Genomic DNA, 23,134 nt, shown 5'->3' on the forward strand with positions numbered 1-23,134 from the left:
TATAAACACTTGGTGTATTCCATTCCACGCGATTCTCTAGGCGCGCCGAAGTGAAAGTGAATATTTAGAAATCTAAACGTATTTTTGCGAATGGAGCGTAACCAAAATTGTGAATTTTAATACATAAATAATAGCAGATATTTTTATATAGTGCATAATAGAGGGATACGAAACGAAATATATAGAACCAACCAAATAGAAACAACAGAAATCGAGAACCGCAAGCAATTATAAAAGGAAACAATTTTAAAAGCCTTTCAGCGATACATTTGTAGTAGAATTGCACTTGTTACATAGATGTCCTACGTTGCCATAAATAGGAACAGGATCAGGAATGCGTTGTCCTCCCGGTTTGGGCCACTGGCCAACTTCCGTTGGACATTCCTCGATTTTTACCCAAGTAAGAACAGCACCAAGCGCAAGGCCATTTTTGCATGTCGAACTAGTAGCGTTACCTAGCGTAATCTTACACTTTTGGATGTCCTGTACATACGTTTAGATGCAGATACCGATACCGATACAGATGCAGATACAGATATACATATACCTAACATATATGCCGATTTTTTCCAATACCTCAATATCAGTGTACAATTTTTCCATAATATATTTTTGAAATACAAACGAAACTAATAACCCGCAGCGAGGAAATACGAAATGAAAATGTTGACTTTTTGAAATCTCATTGTTGTCTCATTGCCGCGTCTGTTTGCATTTGAAGCAAACGCCACACATATGTATATTTGTAATTAATGCAACTCGATTCCAATATGCCCCGCCTCCCGCAACCAAACACACTTATTGGCATTCATCTTCTTATAGCCAATTCTCTCAGCAAATTTAACATTAGCGTAACGAACTATTCAAAGAAACCATTGAAAATAAACAAATTGAAGCAACATGGAAAATGTATTGTTTAGACAAATTTTTAAGACTGCAAAAATGAGAAAAACCAAAATCAATTGAAAGTGGTAATGGTAAATTACAAGACAAGAAAACTAAATTATTTAGTACTAATCATCAGTAAAATAAATTTTGAAATAATAACCATGTTGTCTGTTCGGGAATCCAAATTCTAACCGCACAGGTAAGTGAAAACGTGCGTTCCAGCCAAATGCCAATCTAAATGGCTCAGATTGATGCACATGCGATTGGAAATACATACGTACAAACATATTTGGTTGGCCAATGGCATCTGTTTTGGCAAATGTTTCCAATGGCCACTCGGTAATTGCAACAATCCCAACGCAAGTCTTTGTTTATGACGTGCCGTTTGCAGTTGGCGCAGCTGCTTTTCGCCGTTTGCCGAGGACAGTTCAGATGGTTAGATGGCGAAATTGTTTTTTATTTACTACAAGGCTTTTTGCGAGCTACTCGAACTTGAACTTTGTGTGTAAACATTTTGATAAAGACTCTGGAATGCCTTCTTGCGCGTACATTTATTTGGAACATTATCTTACAGCATTTCCCGTTCCCGCTGATACTACATAGTGCTCTAAATTTATGTATGATATAATCCTAATTTTATTTCTATGCCCATTGCGTTACAGTTTTGAGATTTGGTGCTGCAAGATTTTATAGCATACTTATGAGAGCTACAGAAGCCAAATCTGGCGAGGTTCACTTCGCACTCCGCCCACTGGACTCATTAAAATGAGTCAATCTGCCCGGTTTGGTGCTTCTTGGTAATCCCCAATGTCACGTCACGTTTTGCGAACTATTTTAAGACCTGCGACCGCACAACTTTGTTTTTCTCACGCGCCCGTTTCGCAGCTAATTTGTTGCACGTTGCATTGGGTCTGCCACACAGGGGCGCTGTCAAGGGGGTTCCTTGAAAGTTAAATAAATAAATAGAGCATACTAATGATAACCTATACAAATTTATAGTTTCGAGTAAGTGGTTTGTTTCATTAATGATTTACAGCAAGTAGCGATATTCCTTTATAGATTACTCTTATTAAGCACCCCCGTTGAGGCACCTCTGTTGCCACCGATGTTGCTCCCCAGTTGGCCGCCTCCCCGGAGTGGAGCAGCTGCCAAATCTGTTGACGGAGCTGCCCTTGCCGTGAGTAATTGCCTCGCCCAGTGCCACAAATGCTCCGGTTAGTGGTGTCTAAAATAAGTGCCGCCAAGTTGAGGGTGGTGGCTAAGAAAACAGAGTACAACAAAAATGGGCTGCGATCGCGGAATGCTATTAATAGGCACTGACTTCAGATAGCCCAGATGGAGGACCAGACCCTGGCGATAGAATCGCTGCACTTCGCTCGCATTACTCATACGCCCTGGCTGCCGCCCCTCGCGTGTCTAATTGTGCTGAAGTGCTGGTGCTGCAGTGCTGAGCGGCTGAAAATGAAGCGAACAGGCGGCGATTAGCCCGTTGCACGGGTGTGGGCAATTAAATGGTCGTCGTGATAAAGTTGAGCAAATATTGAGATCATTATGGTAATTCCGGCTGCCCTGCAACCATCCAGTGCCAGTGCCAGTGCCAGTGCCAGTGTACAGCATCTTTGGCATTCATTCGGCGCTCATTAAAGTGCAGGCAAATGACTGAGTGACTGCAGCCAGCGATGCTCGGATTTGTCACCGATATATTGGAGCCATGCGATTTGGCACGCAGGTGTGCGGCGGTTCCAAACAACTCTATACTCTATACGAAACTCGCATAATTTTCTCGCAAAATGCATTAAACGCTCTTACTATTACAATTGCCATTTGTTTTCGCTACCCTGCGATCGTAAATGCGGCGGGGTATGTTGGCACTGGGATAGCAAGGAGGCAAAAAATTCAGGAAAATAAATAAAAAGCAAAAAAGCAAAGATTTTTATTCTTTTAACTTTTAAGGTTTTTTTTTTTAATGTGTATAACAAATTTTGATCCCTGATTTGGATCCTGTAAGTTTTTATAATAATTAGTTTTGAAAATATCTACCTTCAATAATTTAATTTAAGTTTAAATTCCATGCCACCCAAAATGCCTTTCAAATTTCGTTTTTTCCTATTTCGCGACTTTGACTTCCACAATTTTCGCGCATTCAATTCAATCAAAGCGCAACGCTCCGCTCGACTCGCCTGTGGCTTTGTTTTCGGCGTCTTTTGTTGTTGCGCCGCTGCAGTCGTTGCAAAAATTGTTTAAAATTTCAAATTAGCTGCAGTTCGCAGTGGTAATGTCGCTACATTTGTTGCCATTTCTAGGAGCGGTCTCTTTAGCATTTACACAGCCCCTGCATTCTGAAAATCCCCTGCCCAACTGCCACCCACTGTGGGTGATGACATACTGACTTAACTTGGCTCGAATAAATCATTCTCATATTTACAAGCTCCATTTGCCACTGCATTTTCAAGGGCGGTCTGTTTAATTACAGAAATAACTATCATTTATCACCTGCAAAGGAATAGGCATTACTAAAGCAAATAATTAAAGGTTTTGCTTATAAATCTTGACCCTATTCAGGAAAAAGTGCTGCACATTCTTACAAAAAGATATCATTTATACGGCTCTACTGAAATGAGCTAAGCATCGACTATCCGATGCCCTGCACTGAGCTGGTGATGTTTGTCTACATCATCTACATCAGGTTACAATTTTAACATATTATATATCAAATAACCAAGTATAGTACATCCTCGTATAAAGATAAGGTGTTTATCTAACACGTTCTATTTGACCACGAGTTTATTTATACCTTAAAATTGAAGGAGCACTCGTACAGAAAAGTGAAGTTTCCCATATGACTCATGGGGTTTTCCCGGCATTAACCCCGAATAAGGCCACGCTTGAGCGTACATACGAGTATTTACGCACTTTGAGCAAGTTTCCGTTTTGTACAAATACGTGCAAACAGGCAGGTAATAATTGCGATGAACCAATATTGGTCCGTGCAAATGGACAAGCCCCCAAGGCAAACAAAGAGCTATTGGGGATCGGATGAAGGGGTTAGACCGGGGCTTCCATAGAAAGGAAAACCGCAGGCACCAAACCGCGATAAGGCGCTGAATATCGCCCGTGCTCTGCCTGACTATGTGGTCTTGGACCGAGGAGGCGAGTGCGGTGCGTGCCCGAATTGATAATTCCGCTGGGGAGTCCAGACCGCAGACAAGACGATACGGATGAGTCACCAGTGGGCTAGCATGGCGAACCGTGGCCACCAGAAGTCCAAGTGTTCCACAAGTTCGGCACGAGCGCCACAGAGATCAGAGATGTCGCATTGGCCACTAAAAGGCTGTCTCTATTGGAAAAGTCCTTGCTATGAAGCCAAAAAACCTAACAGAGGCAGTAAAGTTTTTGGTTCATTTTATAATACAAGAATGTAAACTTCTTGGAATGTAAGCTGCAAAATCGCTTTGACTAATTCACAATCTTTGACTCACACTTCCGCCTCTTTTACTTCCGTAGCACAAATTAAGTTAATGGATTTGATTAAATTCCACTTATCACCACTTACATATTTTTTCTTTGTAAGTTTCTCCCTCTTTTACTTCTGTAGCACATATTAAACAAGTTAAGGGATTTGATTAAATTCCACGTATCACCACTTACATATTTTTTCTTTGTAAGTTTCTAAGCTATAAATTAACCAGATGGCGGCAGCACTGCCACGGACATCGCGAGCTGTAAACAAATAAGTAAATAAATTTACAACTGGCGGCTGCATGCAACAGTTTGTTGTCGATGAATGAAAACGTGCTGCCAAAGGTGGTGGACCAGAGGGGGGGCAGCCCGCAGAGGGGGGCTTGTGGACACTTGGGAGCCACGGGAAACTGGTTTTTGGCCACATGCACAAGACACAATGTAAATGGCAGCGAATTGGCGCACAATTCGAGGCTTGCCGCACACGTGTTGATTTCGATGGCGATGGCCAGCTGACAAACCTCCCACCACCCACCACCCAGCACCTGGCACCCCCAAAACAGAGCCCCTTGTCCTGCACCACCCCCGCCCCCACTGCCCCGCGTCGCTCCACCTCCGAAAGTGGGTCAATTACAGGCTGCCATTGTCGCGCTTGCCACATGCACAGGAAAAAAAACCATGGAACGGGTGGAACTAGAAACACTCTAAAATATTTTCACGTTTTAACTTCATTCAGTCAGCCATTCAGTTATTAAGAGTAATATTATGAAAGTAAAAGTTTATCTTCTATTATCCATCATACATACTTTTACCAGACTAAAAGTAATACCTTGTTATAAATTAAAGTATCATCATATTAAGAATGCATAAACTTTTCTCTGTGCACGCATGTGTTCGCAGTCGCAGCGAACTCTAAACTTGCGAAATAATAAATTCAATTTCACAAAATGGGGTAAAATCGAATCCCAAAACGGCCAAGACCAAGCGGCCAAATCGAAAGCCAAAACGAACACAAGCGTCTAAGATAGTTGTGAAATTCTATAGCTGCCGACTTTATGTCGATTACGTTGGCCCACGGGTGCATCCATAGTTCCGTAGAGGAGCGACACGTACGCCATTCACCGGAGATTAGGATTCACTCGCTTTTTATGACTTCATTAAAAGGTCTTTCCGGAATGCAGATATAGGCTGGACTTTGTCCCGTGTGTCCCGTGTGATCTATATCTAGTGCTGTTTTAGCCAGATGACGAATTCTTTAACCTTGTTCTTGTTTCGAGGTGAAAATGTAATAGCATGTCTTGGAGAAGTAAACGAACTAACTGAGATCTACAATGTTTTCTAAGCTAAACTGCCATCTTAGCTAGACTCTTTGGCATATAAACAAGTATGTACATAGTCACTTGCTGTCCAACCAATCCCCTATTCCGAATCGAGGCGCCTTCCAGCTTTTGGCTCTTGCCTGGCTTTTGGGATCGGTTCTGCTGGGGCTGCTCTTTTCGGGGTTTGGATGATGATGATCCGTCCGTCCGTCAGTATTTCCGTCCGTACCTCTGGCAAGATCCCCATCCCCATCACCATCTCGATCCCCATCCCGATGCCGATGCCGATCTCCATGTGCGACGATGGCGGCGGCGGCGTTGGCGATTAATTACCCTCGAAACGGCTTTGCTGATTTCAGCTTTACGAGCCTTTTTAATTTTTTTTCGCTGGTCGCCGTCTTTTCTTCGCCTGACAAGTTGAAATATGCGTCGGACACTTTCGAGCGAGGGGCATAAAAATACCAGAACCAATCTGAACTTTTTGTTTTCTCTGTTTCTGTACTGTTCTGTTGCTGTTTCAGATTCTGGCTTGGATTTGTTTAGCGGCTTGTGGCTGTTGTTTTCGGGGCAGGCCTTTTGGTTTTATGGTTGTTTTGGCAAGGCATTAAACCATTTGGGCTTCGCTTTGTTCGCGCGACCGCCAATTGTTGTGAGTGGATGGATGAGTTAAGGGCTCTCGATTTTGGAGCACGGCCACCGCGTGGAATACGCAATATTTATAGACCTAGGTCCGGTAGTCCAACAAAGACACAGAGAGAGAGAGAGAGAGGGAGAGCAAGAAGTTACACTAGCTTACAGGAAATTGCTCCACAAAGTTATAAACTGCAAGCTCCTTGCTTATCAGTACATACGCAGATAGGAATTCCCATTAGGTTCTATCTAAATTGCCAAAATATAAGCAATTCTTTGAAAAGTATTTAACTTAACTTATTTAACTTCCGTAAAATTCTCATGGTTGATTCTAAGAAGCTCATCTAATCGAAAAGCATTTCCGTGAAGTTAAAAAAATGCATAAAATAAAAACTGAAGCATATTATGATAAACTTAAATTAATCGGAAATGTTTGCGAGTTTACTAAGCCAACCACTTGGTGCAGTTGGAGTTGCTTCACAAGGCGTTAGCTACCTTTGAAACCACATTCAATCGAAATCGATCTTGTGTTGGCTAGTGCCATAAACCAATACCGCATTGACAATGCTGCTCTCTAAAATGGCTTAGATAGCAGTTCTCTTCGCTTCTGGGATGAGTCATATAGACGTCAGTAGCGATATCGGGGAACTCGAGAAATGGGGTGAAAAATCCGAAGACGTCATTGGTTTAAGGAGACCACCACAGATAAGGATTCGGACTGCAACACGTCATGGCTGGCCCGGAAAAAGGGGAAATGGTAATCGGGTTGAGGAGGCGGACAGGATGGGGATGGGAACATAACCCGCGTGGGGTTCAACGTACCGGTGGCTTGGGGCCACACCTGTTGCCGAAACTACAATAAAAATACAGAAAATACAAAAAAAAATACAAAAGGCTGCGGCGCAATAAAGCAGAAGCAGCAGCAGCAACAAAGCGGTCAGAACGCAGAAATCACGCTACGATCATAAAGGCGAAACGTGCTAATAAAAGCAACAACAATGCGCAACGCAAGTCGCGCTTCCGAGCGGCAGGAAAACCCCTAGGAGCTGCACTTGAACCCAGGTGGCATCCGCAGTCCAGAGCTCCGCTGGCATGCCGCCGATCTCCTCCAGCTGCCGATGAGCGCACTGGTGAACCAGATGCAGATTCGGCCACAACAACAGAAGACACTGGAAAGGTGGCCCGGAATGAGGCCAAGGCAAGCAGCGGACACGACCTCAGCAGCACCGCGATAAATCGGATAGCTAAAGTGAGAATGCTGGTAAGGAAAAGTGGTAAACCTACATATCAAGTAGAGAATTTCTTAATAGGTCATTGCACTACTTGAAGGTTACTTTTTAAGCCACTGATAGTACACCGATTACTTATGTTTTGAATTTCAAATGAAACATTTTTCACTCATGAGTGATCTGATTTCGTTTCAGATAGATTTAGCTGGACAATTCAAGTACGAAAATTATGTATTTCCATAACCTCAAGATTTAATATTATGACTAACTTACTTACTGCGCTTTGTTTTATGATTACCAGAAATAACTATGAATAATGTCGTTTACTCACCCACAATATTCCCTTAGCATAAAATATTTTTGATTTTTTAATGCTCAACGGGAAATGGAAGCTGACTCAAGCTACTACTCCCCAAGATTTTACCTTGTTTACAAAATATAATTTAAAACCATTCAAATTTTTAGACAAATAGGGTGTAATTTTTCTCTGTGCTGTGATTTTCCAGCGACTTTTAACGCCCCAAAGAAGCCGGCGAAGTCGTGCGACTTGGAACGCCCACGGCAACTGCAGAAGAACGGCTTCTGTTCTTGGGCGCCCCGCAGAATTCTTCTGTGAATTCTTCGCAGATTTCTTGGGTTACTCTTCTGTTTTGGCTCCCAATATTCGCAATATTCGTTATGTTCGCGTGAGTTGCGATGCACCTATACCAATAACTAAGCAAACTGGCTGTTTCATTGAGTGGCGCACACAAACGCGTTCGCAGTGCAATTAAAGGTGTACGCACTGTACGTGTTTCGAGTTCACTGTACCCGTTACCTTTCGCGCTTATTATTAACGCAAATATACACGAAATATAACAACAGCAGCAACAAGAACAACTCGTACATCAAAAATGACTTAAAGCCCCGCCACACGTCAATGGAATAAATGCGTTCGGTAGACTGAAAAAAATGTTTTAATGTGAAATTACTATTAAATTTAAACAAAAAATGTGTGTTACATTATTGTATTACCAATAATATTGTTTTTTATTAAAATGCATAGGTTACCTGCACATTACTTAATATCTTTACTCAATATTCTTGTAATCTCAGTGTTTCTTGCAGTGTAGCTGCACACACTCGCTGCGGTATTTACTTGTGCGTAAGTGTTTGCGGCGATGGGACCGCTCCCTCGCCAAAAACGGAATAAAAACAATTTGTATCCTCGCGCTGCTCGCTCCATAAACAATGGAGAATGTTGCATCCGACTTTGTTTTTGTTGCCAGCTTGTTGGCGCTGTTGTTGTTGGCGTTATAAAAGTGTCATTAACATGTCAACGGGTCGCCAAAGTTCGCCCAGTGTTTGCGGTGGGTGGGAGGTTGGTTGTGGGGTGGGGTGGAGTGGGGTGGTGTCGGTTGTCCACTAAACGAGCATGCAACTGGATTAAAAATGTTTGCGAGCGACCACCAATTCTTTCGGAGGGGCTGTGCATATGCAAATTCCGCGTTTTTATTAATTTTAATCAGCAGGAAAATAAAACCCTTAAGCCCGCTGATGCAGAGCAAGAAAAGCTTTTTTTTTGTGTATATATTTTATTTTGAAAATTTGGTAGAAATAATTTCGTAAAAATAAAGGATAGAAAGATTCTGAAATGTCAAGCGTATCATAATCAAAATTCTTATCGTGAGTCATTAAACGCATGACGAATTTAACTTAGTTTAATCATAAGCAAAACAATTGTGTTTGTAAAAAAACATTAATTTATTTCTTAATATTTGCATATGATCAATGCTAAAATTTAATGAGCTCTAATTTGTTTGCGGTGTAACCTTTCTCCCTTTTGTTGTCAAGCGCAAAAGTTAAACGGTAACAGGCCCAAAGTTCATGCTACTCTCCCGCTCTCCGCCCACGCACTACCACGAGGCCACCCCCCATCACTCCCTCTCTCACTCTGTCTCTCTCTTTCTTGCCAAAAACGACTTCCAGCAGCAAGGAATAACAACAACAAGAACCACTGGGACAGAAACAGCGGGCAAAAACAAAAACTATGTGACGCCAGAGCAGAAAAGTCAATGATCGGCTGGCGCTGACTGGTTGTTGTTGCTGTTGTCATAATTAAACCCGACAAATAAAATTTGAAGAAAAAAAAGCGGCCGCCGCCGTCGCCAGGCTGAAATACAACAATACAACAATGAGACAACAATAAATTCTTCAATTAACATTCGCACAGGTAAAAGAGAGAGAGAGAGAGAGCAGGAGAGAGGCAGCGCGCAGAGAGCGTGACAAACTGTCAGTGCACGTGTGTTGGAGTCCCCGCATGTGAGTGTGTGCGTGTGTGTGCCAGGATCATTTGCATTTTCGCAAGGTGTCGCATAAAGGCAACAACAACAACAGCACGCTGATTAAAATGCATTTACAACAACAGCAAGCGGGCAGCGAAAAAAACAAGAACAAATTTCGCCGCTGCAAAAAAGTGGGCACGTCGCGCATATTTTAGTGATCCCCTCTGTGGTTGTTGTTCTTGTAGCTGTTGTTGTTGTTGCATAGATTAACAATCAGCAAAACAAAATTTTGAACACAGGTGAGGGAGGGGGAGAATTAGAGATATTTTGATAGGCAGTGCTGAGCACTTCAGCTATTTTAAGGCTGTGAAACTGGTAATCAATGCAGCAAGTAAATATAATGGTTTGTTTATAAAAAGGTTTTTTATAGAACTAGTTTAAGTTTTACATTGGGTAAACAAGTAACTAAAACTTATCATATAACTGCAGTCAAGAAAGGGATTAAGAAAAGAAAGGTGATTTAATATATGTATGTACATATATCACATGTGGTAATATCATAAAAAAGCTTCAACGTCTATTATATGCCCATCTATTTGTCTAAGGTTACATTTATCTAAACTAGAACTATAAATATATTTGGCTATAAATATGTTTCCATACAAGTGCGCTGTGGAATAATAAATCTAGTTCCCATAAAAAAGCTAAATAAATATTGAGTGTTTCCAATTATGATTGACCTGGAACCACCGCCCTGCTGTTTGTTGTGCTCCTGAAAAGCTGCCGCCTTCCGATCGCACTTGTTGTTGTAGTTGCTAGAGGCGCTGCTGCTGCGGCTGTTCTACATACTGTTATTGTACAGTACTGTTGTTGTAGTTGGAGCCGCTGCCGCTGCCGCCGCCGCCGCGTGCCAGCGGGGATTAGTCATACCCATAGTTGTATGGCGGCGACGCAGGCAGCCAAGAAGACGTCGGCGGCGACAGTTCGCAGTGATCTATGGACGGGCGCACGGAGCGGATCGGCTAGTTCAGCCAATTGGCGCCAAATCGCAATAGAGGGTACGAAAAGTGTCGGGAAGCAGCAGAGGTGTTGGCGAAATTCAAACACTGGACCACCCCGCACATGCGAGATTAGTCACAAATAAACGAAAAAAAAAGTGGAAAAGGTGGAAAAAAGAGCGAAAGAGCCGAAATAAAACGCGCCTCGTAATAATTTGTTTCTTCGGCTCGTGTGTTATATTTTGTTTTTACTGTTTGGGTTTTCGCATTTAGTAGCCTTTCAGCGCAGTTTTTTACCTGGTTTTCGGAGCGCAGCGAGTAAAATATTGAAAGCCCCCCAAAAAACGAACGCGAAAAACAGAAAACACAGTGATCGCGATTGCACTTCGGCTCGCGTCGGCTGCCCTCGGCCGCCTTCGGTGGTGCGCGTGTGTGTGTGCGGCCGTGTGTGTGTGCGCCTTTGAGCGCAGGTTTATCAAAATTTTCATTTTCAGTTTTAATACACTTTCTGCCGCGCTGCCGTGTGGACGTCTTGCCTCCAGTCAGTCAGTCATTCGGTTCGGTCCTGGCTCTAAAAAACCAAATAATTCGAATTCGAACAACGCGAGTTGGCGGCGACTGAGAACGAGAACGTGCTGTGAAAGATTTAATTCGAAAAATAACAAAAGCAACTGGATGTCTGGCTAGCGAAAAGCACTTAGTTACTTACTTGCGTACATATGTGTATCTAAAAAGAACATGCAGTGTCTGGTTTTTTCGATTCCGTCGCCTGTTTATGGCTAAATCACGTAATTTAATCCGTGTTTGTTTGCCCGATTCGGTGTTTGTTTACGCCTCGTTTACCGTTACCCAGCCACTTGGCCCGCACGTGCTGATCGGAAATCGCATATCGAAAATTGCCAATCGATCCGAGGGGCGGACAATCGATCGCGAACTTAATAAACCGCATTTCAAAAATATGCAAACTGATGTAGCGGTTGACTCATCAGCGTGAAATTGCCAGGAACTCATTCGCAAGCAGCAAAACTTTCTGTGTAAATATCTTCGGAGACTTCTGTCCCGCAAATTGGAGCAAAAATACCAATAGTCACTAGAGTCAATAAGTCGATGAGGAAAAGTATTTAATACTACTATAAATCGCAGGTTAAACATGAAAAGTATAGCCAAACAAATGATAAAAACTTATAATTGGGAAATCTAAGAAATAAGATACGTAAAGTGAAACTTCTGTAAAAATATTTTGAGACTAACAAGTGAATTTCTGACATAAAGTGCCTGCATTACGCCTTAATAGTACTTAACAAAACCCCTCAATCCAAACCAATTGCCAAAAATTATTTATAGCCAAACAAAAGCGTGTTACTAAGTTTCGTACAATTAAAAATACATGTAGTAAGTGCGGCAAACAAAACACGAGCAGCGATAAATCAAGCCAAAAATAAGTTCGCAAAAATAACAGAAGTAAGCAACAAACAAAGGAGAGCAGGAAATTGCAGCATCTTGTGATAAACGCTGACAATTTGTTGCCCGTTGAATGATTGCACTAAAGGCCACCGAGATGCAGCACAACAACAACGCACTGCAGCAGCAGCAGCAACTGCAGCATCAACTGCTGCAGCAACATCAGCAGCAGCAGCAGCAGCTACAGCAGCAGCAGCAGCACAATTCGCCCGATAATAATTATATTTGGGCAAACGGGCACAATGCGAATATCAGCAGCAACAACACGATGTTGCAGCTACAGCAGCAGCAGCAACTGCGTGCCGCCTCCTGGATAACCGATTGCAACAAGCAGCGCCACATTAACAACAATAACAGCATGAATGTCAATTACAATCAGCAATTGACGCAACATCAACAGCAACAACAGCAACAACAGCAGCAGCAGCAAACGCAGTACATGCAACCCAATTACAACAACTACACGCAACAGCAGCAGCATCTAGTGCCCGCAACAACATCCCAATCCAGCAATCACTTCTACCAGTGCCACCAGCAGCAGCAGCAGCAACAGCAGCAATTCCTGGCGCCCACCACCACAACAGCAGCAGTGGTGGCAGCAGCAGCGCATCAGCAACTCCAGGCGCAGCAGCAGCATCAGGCGCATCAGCAGCAGCAGCAGCATCAGCGGCAGGATTATGCATCCCTTCAAATGAGCAGACAAGTAAGTGGGCCAGTTAATACTTGACTTGTTTGTATCCGATTCTCGAGACACTCCAATATAAGGGTTTATATGCGAAACTCATACTGAGTATAGATCAGACACTCGCCAAGAGTCTCAGTAATCCCATTTGCGCTCAGTGTAGCATGCAGTTACGAGTACACAAGGCGGCATTATGATTGGCCGTCTCCCTCATCCCAGAGCTCATGATTTGTGGATGCTTTTGTTTCGCGGTTTGGTGGGCGGCGCTTCGCCCCAAGTTGAGGTCTTACTTGCTTTTGTTTCCGTTGGTTTTTTGCATTGTTTTTAATTGCGGCCTAGTTGTGTGCGATAGTGGGAATTTCAGAGCTGGGAAAACTAGCCAAAATGGCGGCAAGGGGGCGTATACTTGATCTTGAGCTTTCGTCGCGCATACGACATGTGGAGCGGAGCGTTCCCCAAAAATTAAGCGCGCATACTTACTTTATCTCAAATAAATATTTACTGCTCGCTGTGGCGTGGGAAAGCCACTCCCCAAAAAAAAAAGCACACATACACACAAAATATGGGGATAAGTAAATAAAACAAACAATAAAAAATACATTTCGCGTAATTTAATTTGTTTCAACTGCGAACAAAAAACAAACTGGATCTCCATATATACGTATATGTAATTTGCAAATATATATAGAGGCGATTTAAATAAATTTAAATTAAGCCAGCAGACAGTTACAGAGTTAAGCGATCACAAAAGGGTTTATTTAACCTCTCAAAAGTGATGTTGACCTGTTTTCACCCCATTACAGCAACTTCTCGTTGGTGACATTTAATTTTAGCCCTCACGAGTTTCAAGTGTATTTAAAGCTGCTGAAATCAGATCAATTATTACAATTATGTGGCTAAAGTCACGCAGGCAGGCACATCGCAATTCATATGATTAGTATGCATTTCCGAAATCGATTTCAGATTCACATTATAATTAATTTGCAACAGTTGTTTGTTTTATTTTGAAGCAAATCAGTCCTGGAAATACCTTTGTTATTAGCTAGGAAGTAGTAGGTATCACTCTCCGTAAATCCACTCGAAAATATTCAAGGCAAAGTGATAGCTGGCATGTGTGTCTTTTTGTGCGATTGCCGTCACAGGGGCATTATCTTTTGGCAGAAAACCCCTTTGCTTGTCGTTTAATCTGGGCGATCGTCGCCGCTCTAGAGTCCCCGCACCTGATAGCGTCATGGGGTAAAAATACGGCGGTGATGCATGCCCACATGTGTCCGTGTCGCGACGGAAAGTCTACGCTTCTGCCTCTGAACACAATCAGACCTGCCAGCAGACCTTCTGGCCGGGAATACGACAACCTGAACGACAACCTGAACAACCACCTGAGCACGGTGACAGCGAACGCACGCCGTAAGCCGATCCGGAGCACCTTCCTCCAGATAAGAAGCCACCGACATAGTCACGAACCGCTGGCCAGGAAGTGTTAGCACCGTAAACAGCCCCGAGTCCACGAGTCCGCATGGCTGGGAGAGAAAAAGCACACACTCAGCTGGAAAGCGAAAACGTCGAACGGAAATGCCATGAGCCGAACACTCCAGACCACATTCACAGTACATACTTGTAGAGTACCATGTGTGTGGGCTTGGGTTTCGGAAACGGGCTGATTCTCGCCACTTATCTTCGGCCCTCGGTGTGGGCCACCTTGTGGCGAGCTGCCATGACTAGGCCAAATCGATTCGCAGTGGTTAGGCTTGCTATTTGCCTATGGGTCATACGGTTGCTTATCAATCAGGGCAATCAAACAGGCAAACTATCAGCAAGATGCCGGCGAGATTCTCCAGCGGGTGCTGAATCATTAGGTTGCGGGTTTTGATTAGATATTGCTATTATTTTATGGATCTGAAAACGGATATGAAAAACTATAGGGAATTCCCTTCACCTAAAGACTCTGAAAAGCTGGGAAATAGTATGTCAAATCATTCACATTAAGAACACTCCTGTTTCAACAGAATCATCATTATCGTTTTATTCGTATAATATTTACCCTTGAAGTGGGGTAATTTATAAAGATAAGCCATTTGTTTATTTGTTTTATCGATTTCCAGAAAAATATATGCCATGAAAGTCTTAAGTGCTTGGGAAACTCTTAAGTCGACATTAAGCCCTTTGGAAATGGAAACTTTTATGTTGATTTTAGAGCTGTCCTTGAACTTGTGTTGTTGGCTTTTAATGTGTGAGGCAATTTGTGGCCTCTCTGTTTTGTTGTTATTAATTATTACAAAAACAATTAAGCGCTCGAAATTAACAACTTTAATTTGCAGTCGTTTAGGTTTTATTGTTGCCATATCTGTTATTATTCCGTATGCTTAATTTTTTAATGAGCGTCGCTCGATTTGTTTCTGCCTCGTTTCTGGCTGCAAAACGGTTCTACAACAAACTCATTAAGTTTTCTTAATCATTTAAGCTGCAGCTAGTTGGCTAACAGCCACGCCCCGCCCCACCGCCTCCCCACTTCAAACCCATTAGCGGACCCAATAATCAGCTGTTTTTGAGTGAAGGTCTCTTGGATTTGCAGCGCGATTGTTTTGGGATTTATTTTTCTATCGATTGCTGGGAAAGTGTTTGTCCTTGAAGTTGCCTTACATCCACTGCAAAAAGTGCAAAAAAGCAAGCACTTTTCATTTGAAATTGCACGTGAACTTTTGTTGCAGCGGAAATAGCTCTGAATATGATTAATACCTTGTATAGATCCCTACTCGAACATTAAATTCCCGATTGTTTTCGAATACCTGGGACTTTCTTGGCTTATTCATTCGATACCAAGAAATACAAGCAGTTTTCTGGGAGCTCAGTGACTTATTGGCGCATCGATGACGTCGCTCCATGACGTGATCGAAACTTTAATCAATGTAAACATTATTCAAGCGATCATATCGCCGAGTAAATAATTAAGTATGCACTCAAGTTGTGTGGACTTAAATAAATTGAACGGCAGTCAAGCACTTGAAGTGAAATATACATATAATTATAATGTAATTTAATCTTTGGGAGGCAAACACTGAATCGAGTTCAGAGTAAATCTAAATTGATTGGGAAAACAAATGTTTGCTGCACGTGTTTGACAGGTGAACTTATTTATACAGGTCTTAAAATAAATACTTTGTGAACAAATTGAAAATCAATGTCTTTTTAAATATTTAATTATATCCCTGATATAATGATAATGTTCTGTTCAAGTTCCCCACGAGTCATTGTACTACATTGTACTTTATTGTACTACGGCTCTCTTTTTCGCTTGTTAGTTTCTTTTAAATAAAATAAAAACTAAAATACACTAGACTCTAGTGATAAGCTGTACATAATCGGAAGTTTCCGCTTCCGATTTGGATCGGCACTTCCAGCGAATTCCTGCCCCATAAAATATGAGCTAGAATGGTAACCTAATCGGAGTTGCCCCCGTGAAGTCGCCTGGCAAATTACAGCCACATTAGCATCGAGAAAAAGGCATTCAACCCCCACATGCACATGTACATGTGCACATATATCCCTCGTTTGGAGTCCAGAATCGGGAATTCTGGATTGGGAAGTGCTAGGGCGTCGCCAGGCACTCAGACATGGCTTATCGGGCTCGTGCTGTGAAAGGAGTCTCAGTCGAAGTCTCAGTCTCACTGGCCAGCTAATGGCCACAAAACATTTCGACTACCTGGACACCTCACCTAATGGCCAGCGCATCGCATCGCACTCGCACTCGGCATCGAAATCTGAATGGGAATGGAAATGGAAACGGATATTAATGCGTGTGCGGCGCATTTCTTCGGGCTAATATACACATTTAGCATTTAGCACGCGCCCAAATGCATCTCGCAGATACTCGCACTCATTAACTGACCTCAATCGGCAAATGTCTGCACTGGGAGAAAACCTTTGATGGGTTTCCCAGCTTGAGATATTAATATAACAACAGCAAAAGAAGAAACTTTAATCAATTGCGCTATTTCACCATATTTTGTAACATCACAAAGCTGATCTGAAAAGAATATGATAATATCGAAGACCCGATTTCTCCAGATTGGTGTAAATTTAGCTGAATTATTCGGCGTGTGGCACTTGCATTGGGCGCCAATTGGCGTTGGAATCGTAAATGGAAGGGGAATAAACACAGGTAACCTGTCCGCATATCTGAGCCCCTGAAAGTCTCTGAATATCTGTGGATTGCGGGCGGCCCACGGCAGTTTCTCAGTTTCTCCAGTTGCCGCTGTATTGGTATTTATGCCCATGTATCCGTGGGTAAAACCCCGATGACTCATCGCCGTCATCCATTTCAGAGTGGCGATGCGTGCCGCGCCACTTTGGCATACATAACACACAAATCGGATTCAAAACCAACCAAATCCAACATGTGCCCGCCCGGGCAACTGGTCCGCTCTCTTGAGTGGTCGTTTTGAGGGGGGGGAGTGAGGCATCGAGAGAGAATGGAGAAACCAAAACAAAAACGTATCTTCAAGTGGAAAATGTCAACAAACGAGCTGCGCGCCAAATTGCCACTTCGAGTGCACTCACATTGAGTTGAGTGGAAAGTGAATCGCACTCGAAATCGAGCCACTCTCTTTCTGAATCAAATATCGCATGCGATAACTGACCGACATTCAACTTGTATCTGTATCTGTGAGATTGATTCCTCTATCGCGCTCTCTTTGGCTCTCCCCTTTTCGCCGCATCATTCTGACAGTTATTGTGTTGTCTCTGCTTCACACACATATTCGTCAGGGCCGCGAGTTTCATGCGGAGCATACGAAAATCGCTCAGCCGGGTTTTTCCATGCGGTTTTTGGCGGCTTTATGGATTTTTCTGATTACCGATTGGTTTTCATTGCTTTTGCGGTGGTCAAGGAGATATTTTTGGGATGTGTGAAATTCCGTGACGGCTAACGGAAGTGGGAATTAAAAATTCAAGGTGTTAATTGGCATTATTGAAACGAAATTAAGTCAAGTGAGTTGCATGTGAAGTGATTTTAATTTAGCAGGGACTTTACATTTCTGAGAAATCATTTCCCAAATAAATACACTTAGAATATTTAATAAAAGTTCAATTAAGAAAATAAAGTGGAATCATTGAATAAAAGTAGGCAACGAAATAAAACATGTAAAATTTTGTATTGCATACTTTTTAACAACTTATCAATGATACTACTTTAATGTATTAAAAGTATCTCTAGCTCTGCAATCCCAGCTCTGCAACTGGTTCCGATTGCTTTGAGGTCTTCTGCATCCCTGGCATCTACGCAACTTGAATTTCCAGGCTTCGCGCTGGTGTGCGTGTATCTGTGTGGGCCGCTCGCTGCGCGTGTGTGTGTGTGCGCGTGTGTGTGCGAGGCAATGGCCAAGACGTCACCCGTCTGTTCGCTGCAGAGGGAAAGAGAGAGGAGAGGCAGAGGCAGCGGAATGGAGCGAGCGGTCGGTCGGTCTTTTGCCGTCGCCAGTTGCCAGTTGTTCAGTTATTTTTCGCTTTTTGTTAAGGCAACTTATTGAAACGCGACTGCAGCAAACGGCAGCGGAAAGCCACGCGGCCGTCTCCCTCTCACTCTCGCTCTCGCTCGCGCCACTCTCTCCGTCTCTCTCTGTCCCCCGTCAGTGCCACCCAACACCCAACCCCCCACGCCCCACGCCCACTAGTGCTCTCCCGCTCGCACGCGCCGCGAGCCACGTTGGTTGGAGCGAGACAAAGAACCCCCGCCCCCGAAGCAAAGCCAGCCAACTTGTTGTTGTTACACTTGATTGTTTAACACTTTCACAAGTGCAAAGCCAGAACATTCCCAGCAAGCCGTCTAAAAATTGCAAGACATCGTGATATTCGCAATACAACATCGCCTTCTTTTCCGGAAGAGCGACAGAAATCCGTGGATAATTACGAAATATTCAACCTAAAGTCGTTCAAAGTTCGATAAACAACGGTGCGTGGTACGGGGCGTGGTTCGCCCGACTTTAATCTACAGAATCGACTGGAAAAGGCCAAAAAGGCGAAAAGAGAGTGTGCGTGTGTGCGTGTGTGCGTGCTTGTGTGTGCTGGTGTATGATTGTGTGCGAGTGTGCCAGCTGCACATGTAAGTTTTGTTTATAATCGCCGAGTGGAGAGCAGCAACAATGAAAGTCAAAGTGGAGCGCACAACGAAAAAGCCCGCCATCACAAAGCCCGAGGATCCGGATCCGGCGGAACAGGACAGGGTCAGGATGGAGGAGGATGACCCGGAGGACCAGGAGAACCAGGCGGTCGAGGAGGAGGAGGAGCTGGACTTTCTGCCCGCCGATCTAAGCGCTGCGATATCGACGGCGACAACGAAAATAGCAACACCGACGCGCAATCTTATCGTAAGTGCGATACTCTATTTGTGTACCCTACATACGCGGGTATTATCAGCTGGCAAACGGGTTTACCTCGCAGCCTATGGTTCTCCTCCAACTGGAAGAATCCACAAGTGGAACCACATTTACATGCATAGTTTTGTGGGAACTCCAGAAGTGAACTTTCTTATAGGGCATATCAGCCTACGTAACTCCGAGATATGCTAAGATAGTTTAGAGAAACCTGACCAATAAGCCCAAGATAAGGCTGGAAAATATAGGGCCTAGTAGTTCCATTGCAGATTGGTAAGGATAGTGAAGCTAACCTCTCAAGTTAGTAAAAAAGTTAAGATGGTTTTGGCTTGAACCCGGACACTGAAAGGGTATATTCCGCTTCGTTACCATCTGCTTTTATTGCCGTTCACTCGGATCAGTGAAGAGGAAGTGGAATAGCAGCGGATAGGTACGGTCGGGCGGTTCAAACTGGTACTGCATAGAACGCAATAATTCCGTACTCCCCCCGGTTTTTGGATCTGAATCTCAGCATTTCTCACAGAAAGCTGCTGAATGCTAAGGCCGACTTTGTCTGTGAGGCGAAAACATATAGAAAACGGCACACATACGGGTCTGGGTCTGGAAACTTGTTTAAAAAATATATTGAACTTTTTTGTTTTTTGTTGTTGCCATGTCGTATACTCGTCTGCCTTTTTTTATTATGATTATTCGCCGAATTGTGTGGTGCGCATTTTGTTGTAGCTTTCCATTGTTATTGTTGCCGCTGTCTCGTTTTGGGTTTTTATTTCGTATTTACTTTGTCGACATCTTTGGAATTTCAATTTACACTTTTGTTGTTGTTTCGCGCTGTCACTCTGTGTCGCTCTCTCACGCACACAAGCCAGTTAAATGGATGAGAGACAGAGAGAGAGAGAGCGGGATAGAGAGAGCCTGAGAGCGCGAGCAGCTCACACAGATACTTTTATCGCATGCGAGAGAGCAAATGCGAGTGGGAGAGCGAGCGAGCGAGCGTGTGAGTGGGTTATTGTGCATTCCCTCGTTGCACTTGATTCGTAGTCGCAGCCAAGGTTGCCCTCTTTGCATTTGTTTTTCTATTTTTCCACTATCTCTATATTTCGGATCGTTTGGTTTTCGGATATTCCCCTCCCCGTCACCATCCCCTTTGTATCTCGTATCTGAGAGATATTTGCACCCTGCATCTGTTTCTTTTTTTGGCGTAGGTGCGGTCTTTATTGCTGCTCGATTCTCGTTCGCAACACGTGCATCGCCAATTTCATATTGCTGCAATGTGGCCAATAAGCCAAGAAACTGCTCGGAGGTCAAGGCTTTCGCTTCCGTTTCTAATTGGATTCCACTTGGGACTGCGGCAATCTATGAAATACTCGATAGCATATTTATCTGAAATATGTATTTGCCGCATTTCAGTATGATTTCGCATTGCACTTTGGCATGAAGTTTATTTTGAAAGATATGTTTTTATATGTAAACTTACTCTCCATAGCCTCAGATAAACATAAATATTTGATTTGATACCACTCAAGTGCCCTTTCATCTGCCTTAAGAATTCAAAAGGGAAATCTTGAATACGAAAATAGACTTGTCTTCTGTTCGCCACACAAATCCCTCGGCTAATACCAGACTTGACAAGCGACATATATGTATGTATGCTTACCACCTCCTATATCTTTCCACCGCGATTTCCCACTCGGCTGACACTCGAAATTATGCTGCAGCTAAATTCGCCATAGAATTAAATCCAATGCCAAGGTCAAGTGGCACTCAGATGCTGCGAATCCCCCTTGATATCTCGCTGGTATTCCACTTAGAATGTCAAGCGACTCACGCGTCGAAATGTTTGAGATGCGATGGAGATGTGGATGGGGGATGGGTATGGGGATGGGGTGGCGATGTGTCGATCAGGATGGGGTTGGTGCGAGGGGTGTGCACTGTATTTAGCAGCGAGTATATACAACTGAATATGGTGCTGTGCACTTGAACAACTCAAATTGCCTTTTTCGCATTGCGCTGCATAAAACATGCAGCGTGCTACATAAATATTCCATGCATTAAAAGCAAACGCATTAAAAGTCACGAGCAAATCGGCTAACGAGCTGCGAACTCTCCTCGGAGATAACCTTTTTACGGATTTTTATGCTTGCACACTGGGGGTCAAGAGAATAGGGTTTTATTAATTGCAAAACACACGCTAGGGATCACTATAGGTACGATGGGTTAAGAAAGCATAGGGGTACTATAGGGTTAATCATTAAGATTATGTTAGCTGTTAGTTACGGCCTCTTTTCAGTTAAAAACTAAATTGTTGCTTGGTACAAGTTCTTTTTGATTTTTGTTAAAGTTTAAAGTTAACTGCCAAAGTTTACTTTCGTTTCGACCCCAACTGTACTCCACAGGCACACTCGTTCGGATAATTCGTTTTTAGCACTTTATAATCACGATCGGATATCCAGCAGAAATTGCCAATTTAATGTGCGCATCAACTAAAAATAAATATATATAAAATTGCCAATGCCTTGGCCGCCGCCTTTGTTGCCATCGACATCGGCGTGCTCACTTAGCCAGCGAATAAATAAATAAATGCACACATATCACAACACAACACAACGCAACAAAATAAACAATTAATTATTATTGTTCTTGTCTTGTTGTAATTTCGGCTTCGGTTCCTCGACTTTGGGTTCTCCAACGTTCCTACGTTTTTTATGGCGAAACTTTTACGACATTTCGCCTTTTCGTTTGCCTGTCCTCGCACTCGATTTCTTATTTCTTATTTCTTATTTGTCTTTATTATTATTATGGCTTTCGATTGTTCCAGGAAAATATCAGGGGATTTCGTAAACTCAATGCACGTTCATAGATTAAAATCCATATAAATAGATGGTGTAGATAGCAGTGTGCACTTGTAATTTCGCTACTAAGCACTTGCTACCCTCAAACGAGTTCTTTGATTGACTTTTGGCCTTAGAATGTGTGGGTTTCTGGGGAAATTTGTAATACACCTTACCAGAACTGATAAGAATGGGTAAATATAACTCTTACTGCTCAGCGTAAACTGGAAAATGATCAGTCAGTTACCCATGGGCTTTATTGTTAACTTCCCTTCCTGAAACTAAGTGAGGTAATTTATTAAATAGGGTTTTGATAAGTTTATATAGTAAGCATAAGCATAAGTAAAGTTACAAGTGCTAGTTAACTCGATCTGTAAGAATAAACACTGCTTACTAATATTGTTTATATGGTGAGCTAGCATTTTCTTATCAGCTAAAGACTAGGACTATTTAGGTTATCCAGATCTGCGAAGCTTCTAGCCTTTGTTCTTTCTCTAGATTTGCCATTTCCATTAGGGGAAATCACCGCTCCGAAAGATATATCGCTATCTGCACTTAAAAGACCGTTTAACTTGTGCATTTTGGCGCTACGCTAATGAAATTATCTCGTGACGTCAATGGCTTGAACTTAGCATAAGTTGGGGCCTTTGAAAAAATCAACTTTGGAGCAGAGGAGCCGGTTTCGAGCCGCGTTTCGTTTGAGAGCCAAATTTGGTCAACACGGTCGCTCCGCGCAATGACGTCACGAGTTGGGGGAAGGAGGAAAGCGATCGCTTTTCAATACCCATGGCTATTTCCCGAGCATTATGTCATCACTCACTTGAGCATTTCCAACTAACGAGCTGGTAAAAATATGGAAACAGCCAAAGGAAAATGTCAAAAGGTGCGTGTTTTCGCACTAGCTTTCGATTTTCTCGGAATCAAAATGGGGCCGTCATGGGAGGCAAAAGACGGGGAAACAAATACGTTTATCAGGAGCGCTGTTTGCAGGGGGATTGGCTGGGTAAG

At 43.0% G+C, this 23,134-nt stretch overlaps 1 protein-coding gene across 2 annotated transcripts in view; it reads left to right on the forward strand.

Moving 5' to 3' along the window:
- Positions 1 to 12,306: 12,306 nt before the first annotated feature.
- The window catches only part of LOC122622562 (transcription factor kayak), a 28,030-nt gene continuing 17,202 nt past the window's right edge, over positions 12,307 to 23,134 (forward strand). Inside the window, exon 1 of one of the 2 annotated variants that reach the window (XM_043801112.1) lies at positions 12,307 to 12,951. In XM_043801112.1, the coding sequence (XP_043657047.1) occupies positions 12,322 to 12,951 (630 nt within the window). In that variant the 5' untranslated portion in view covers positions 12,307 to 12,321. Of the gene's footprint in view, positions 12,952 to 18,462; positions 19,293 to 23,134 lie in introns of those variants that run through there. The other variant, XM_043801113.1, reaches the window with a different exon arrangement.

The sequence above is a fragment of the Drosophila teissieri genome, chromosome 3R (genome assembly GCF_016746235.2).
Source record: "Drosophila teissieri strain GT53w chromosome 3R, Prin_Dtei_1.1, whole genome shotgun sequence".
In the NCBI taxonomy this organism is placed as follows: Eukaryota; Metazoa; Arthropoda; class Insecta; order Diptera; family Drosophilidae; genus Drosophila; species Drosophila teissieri.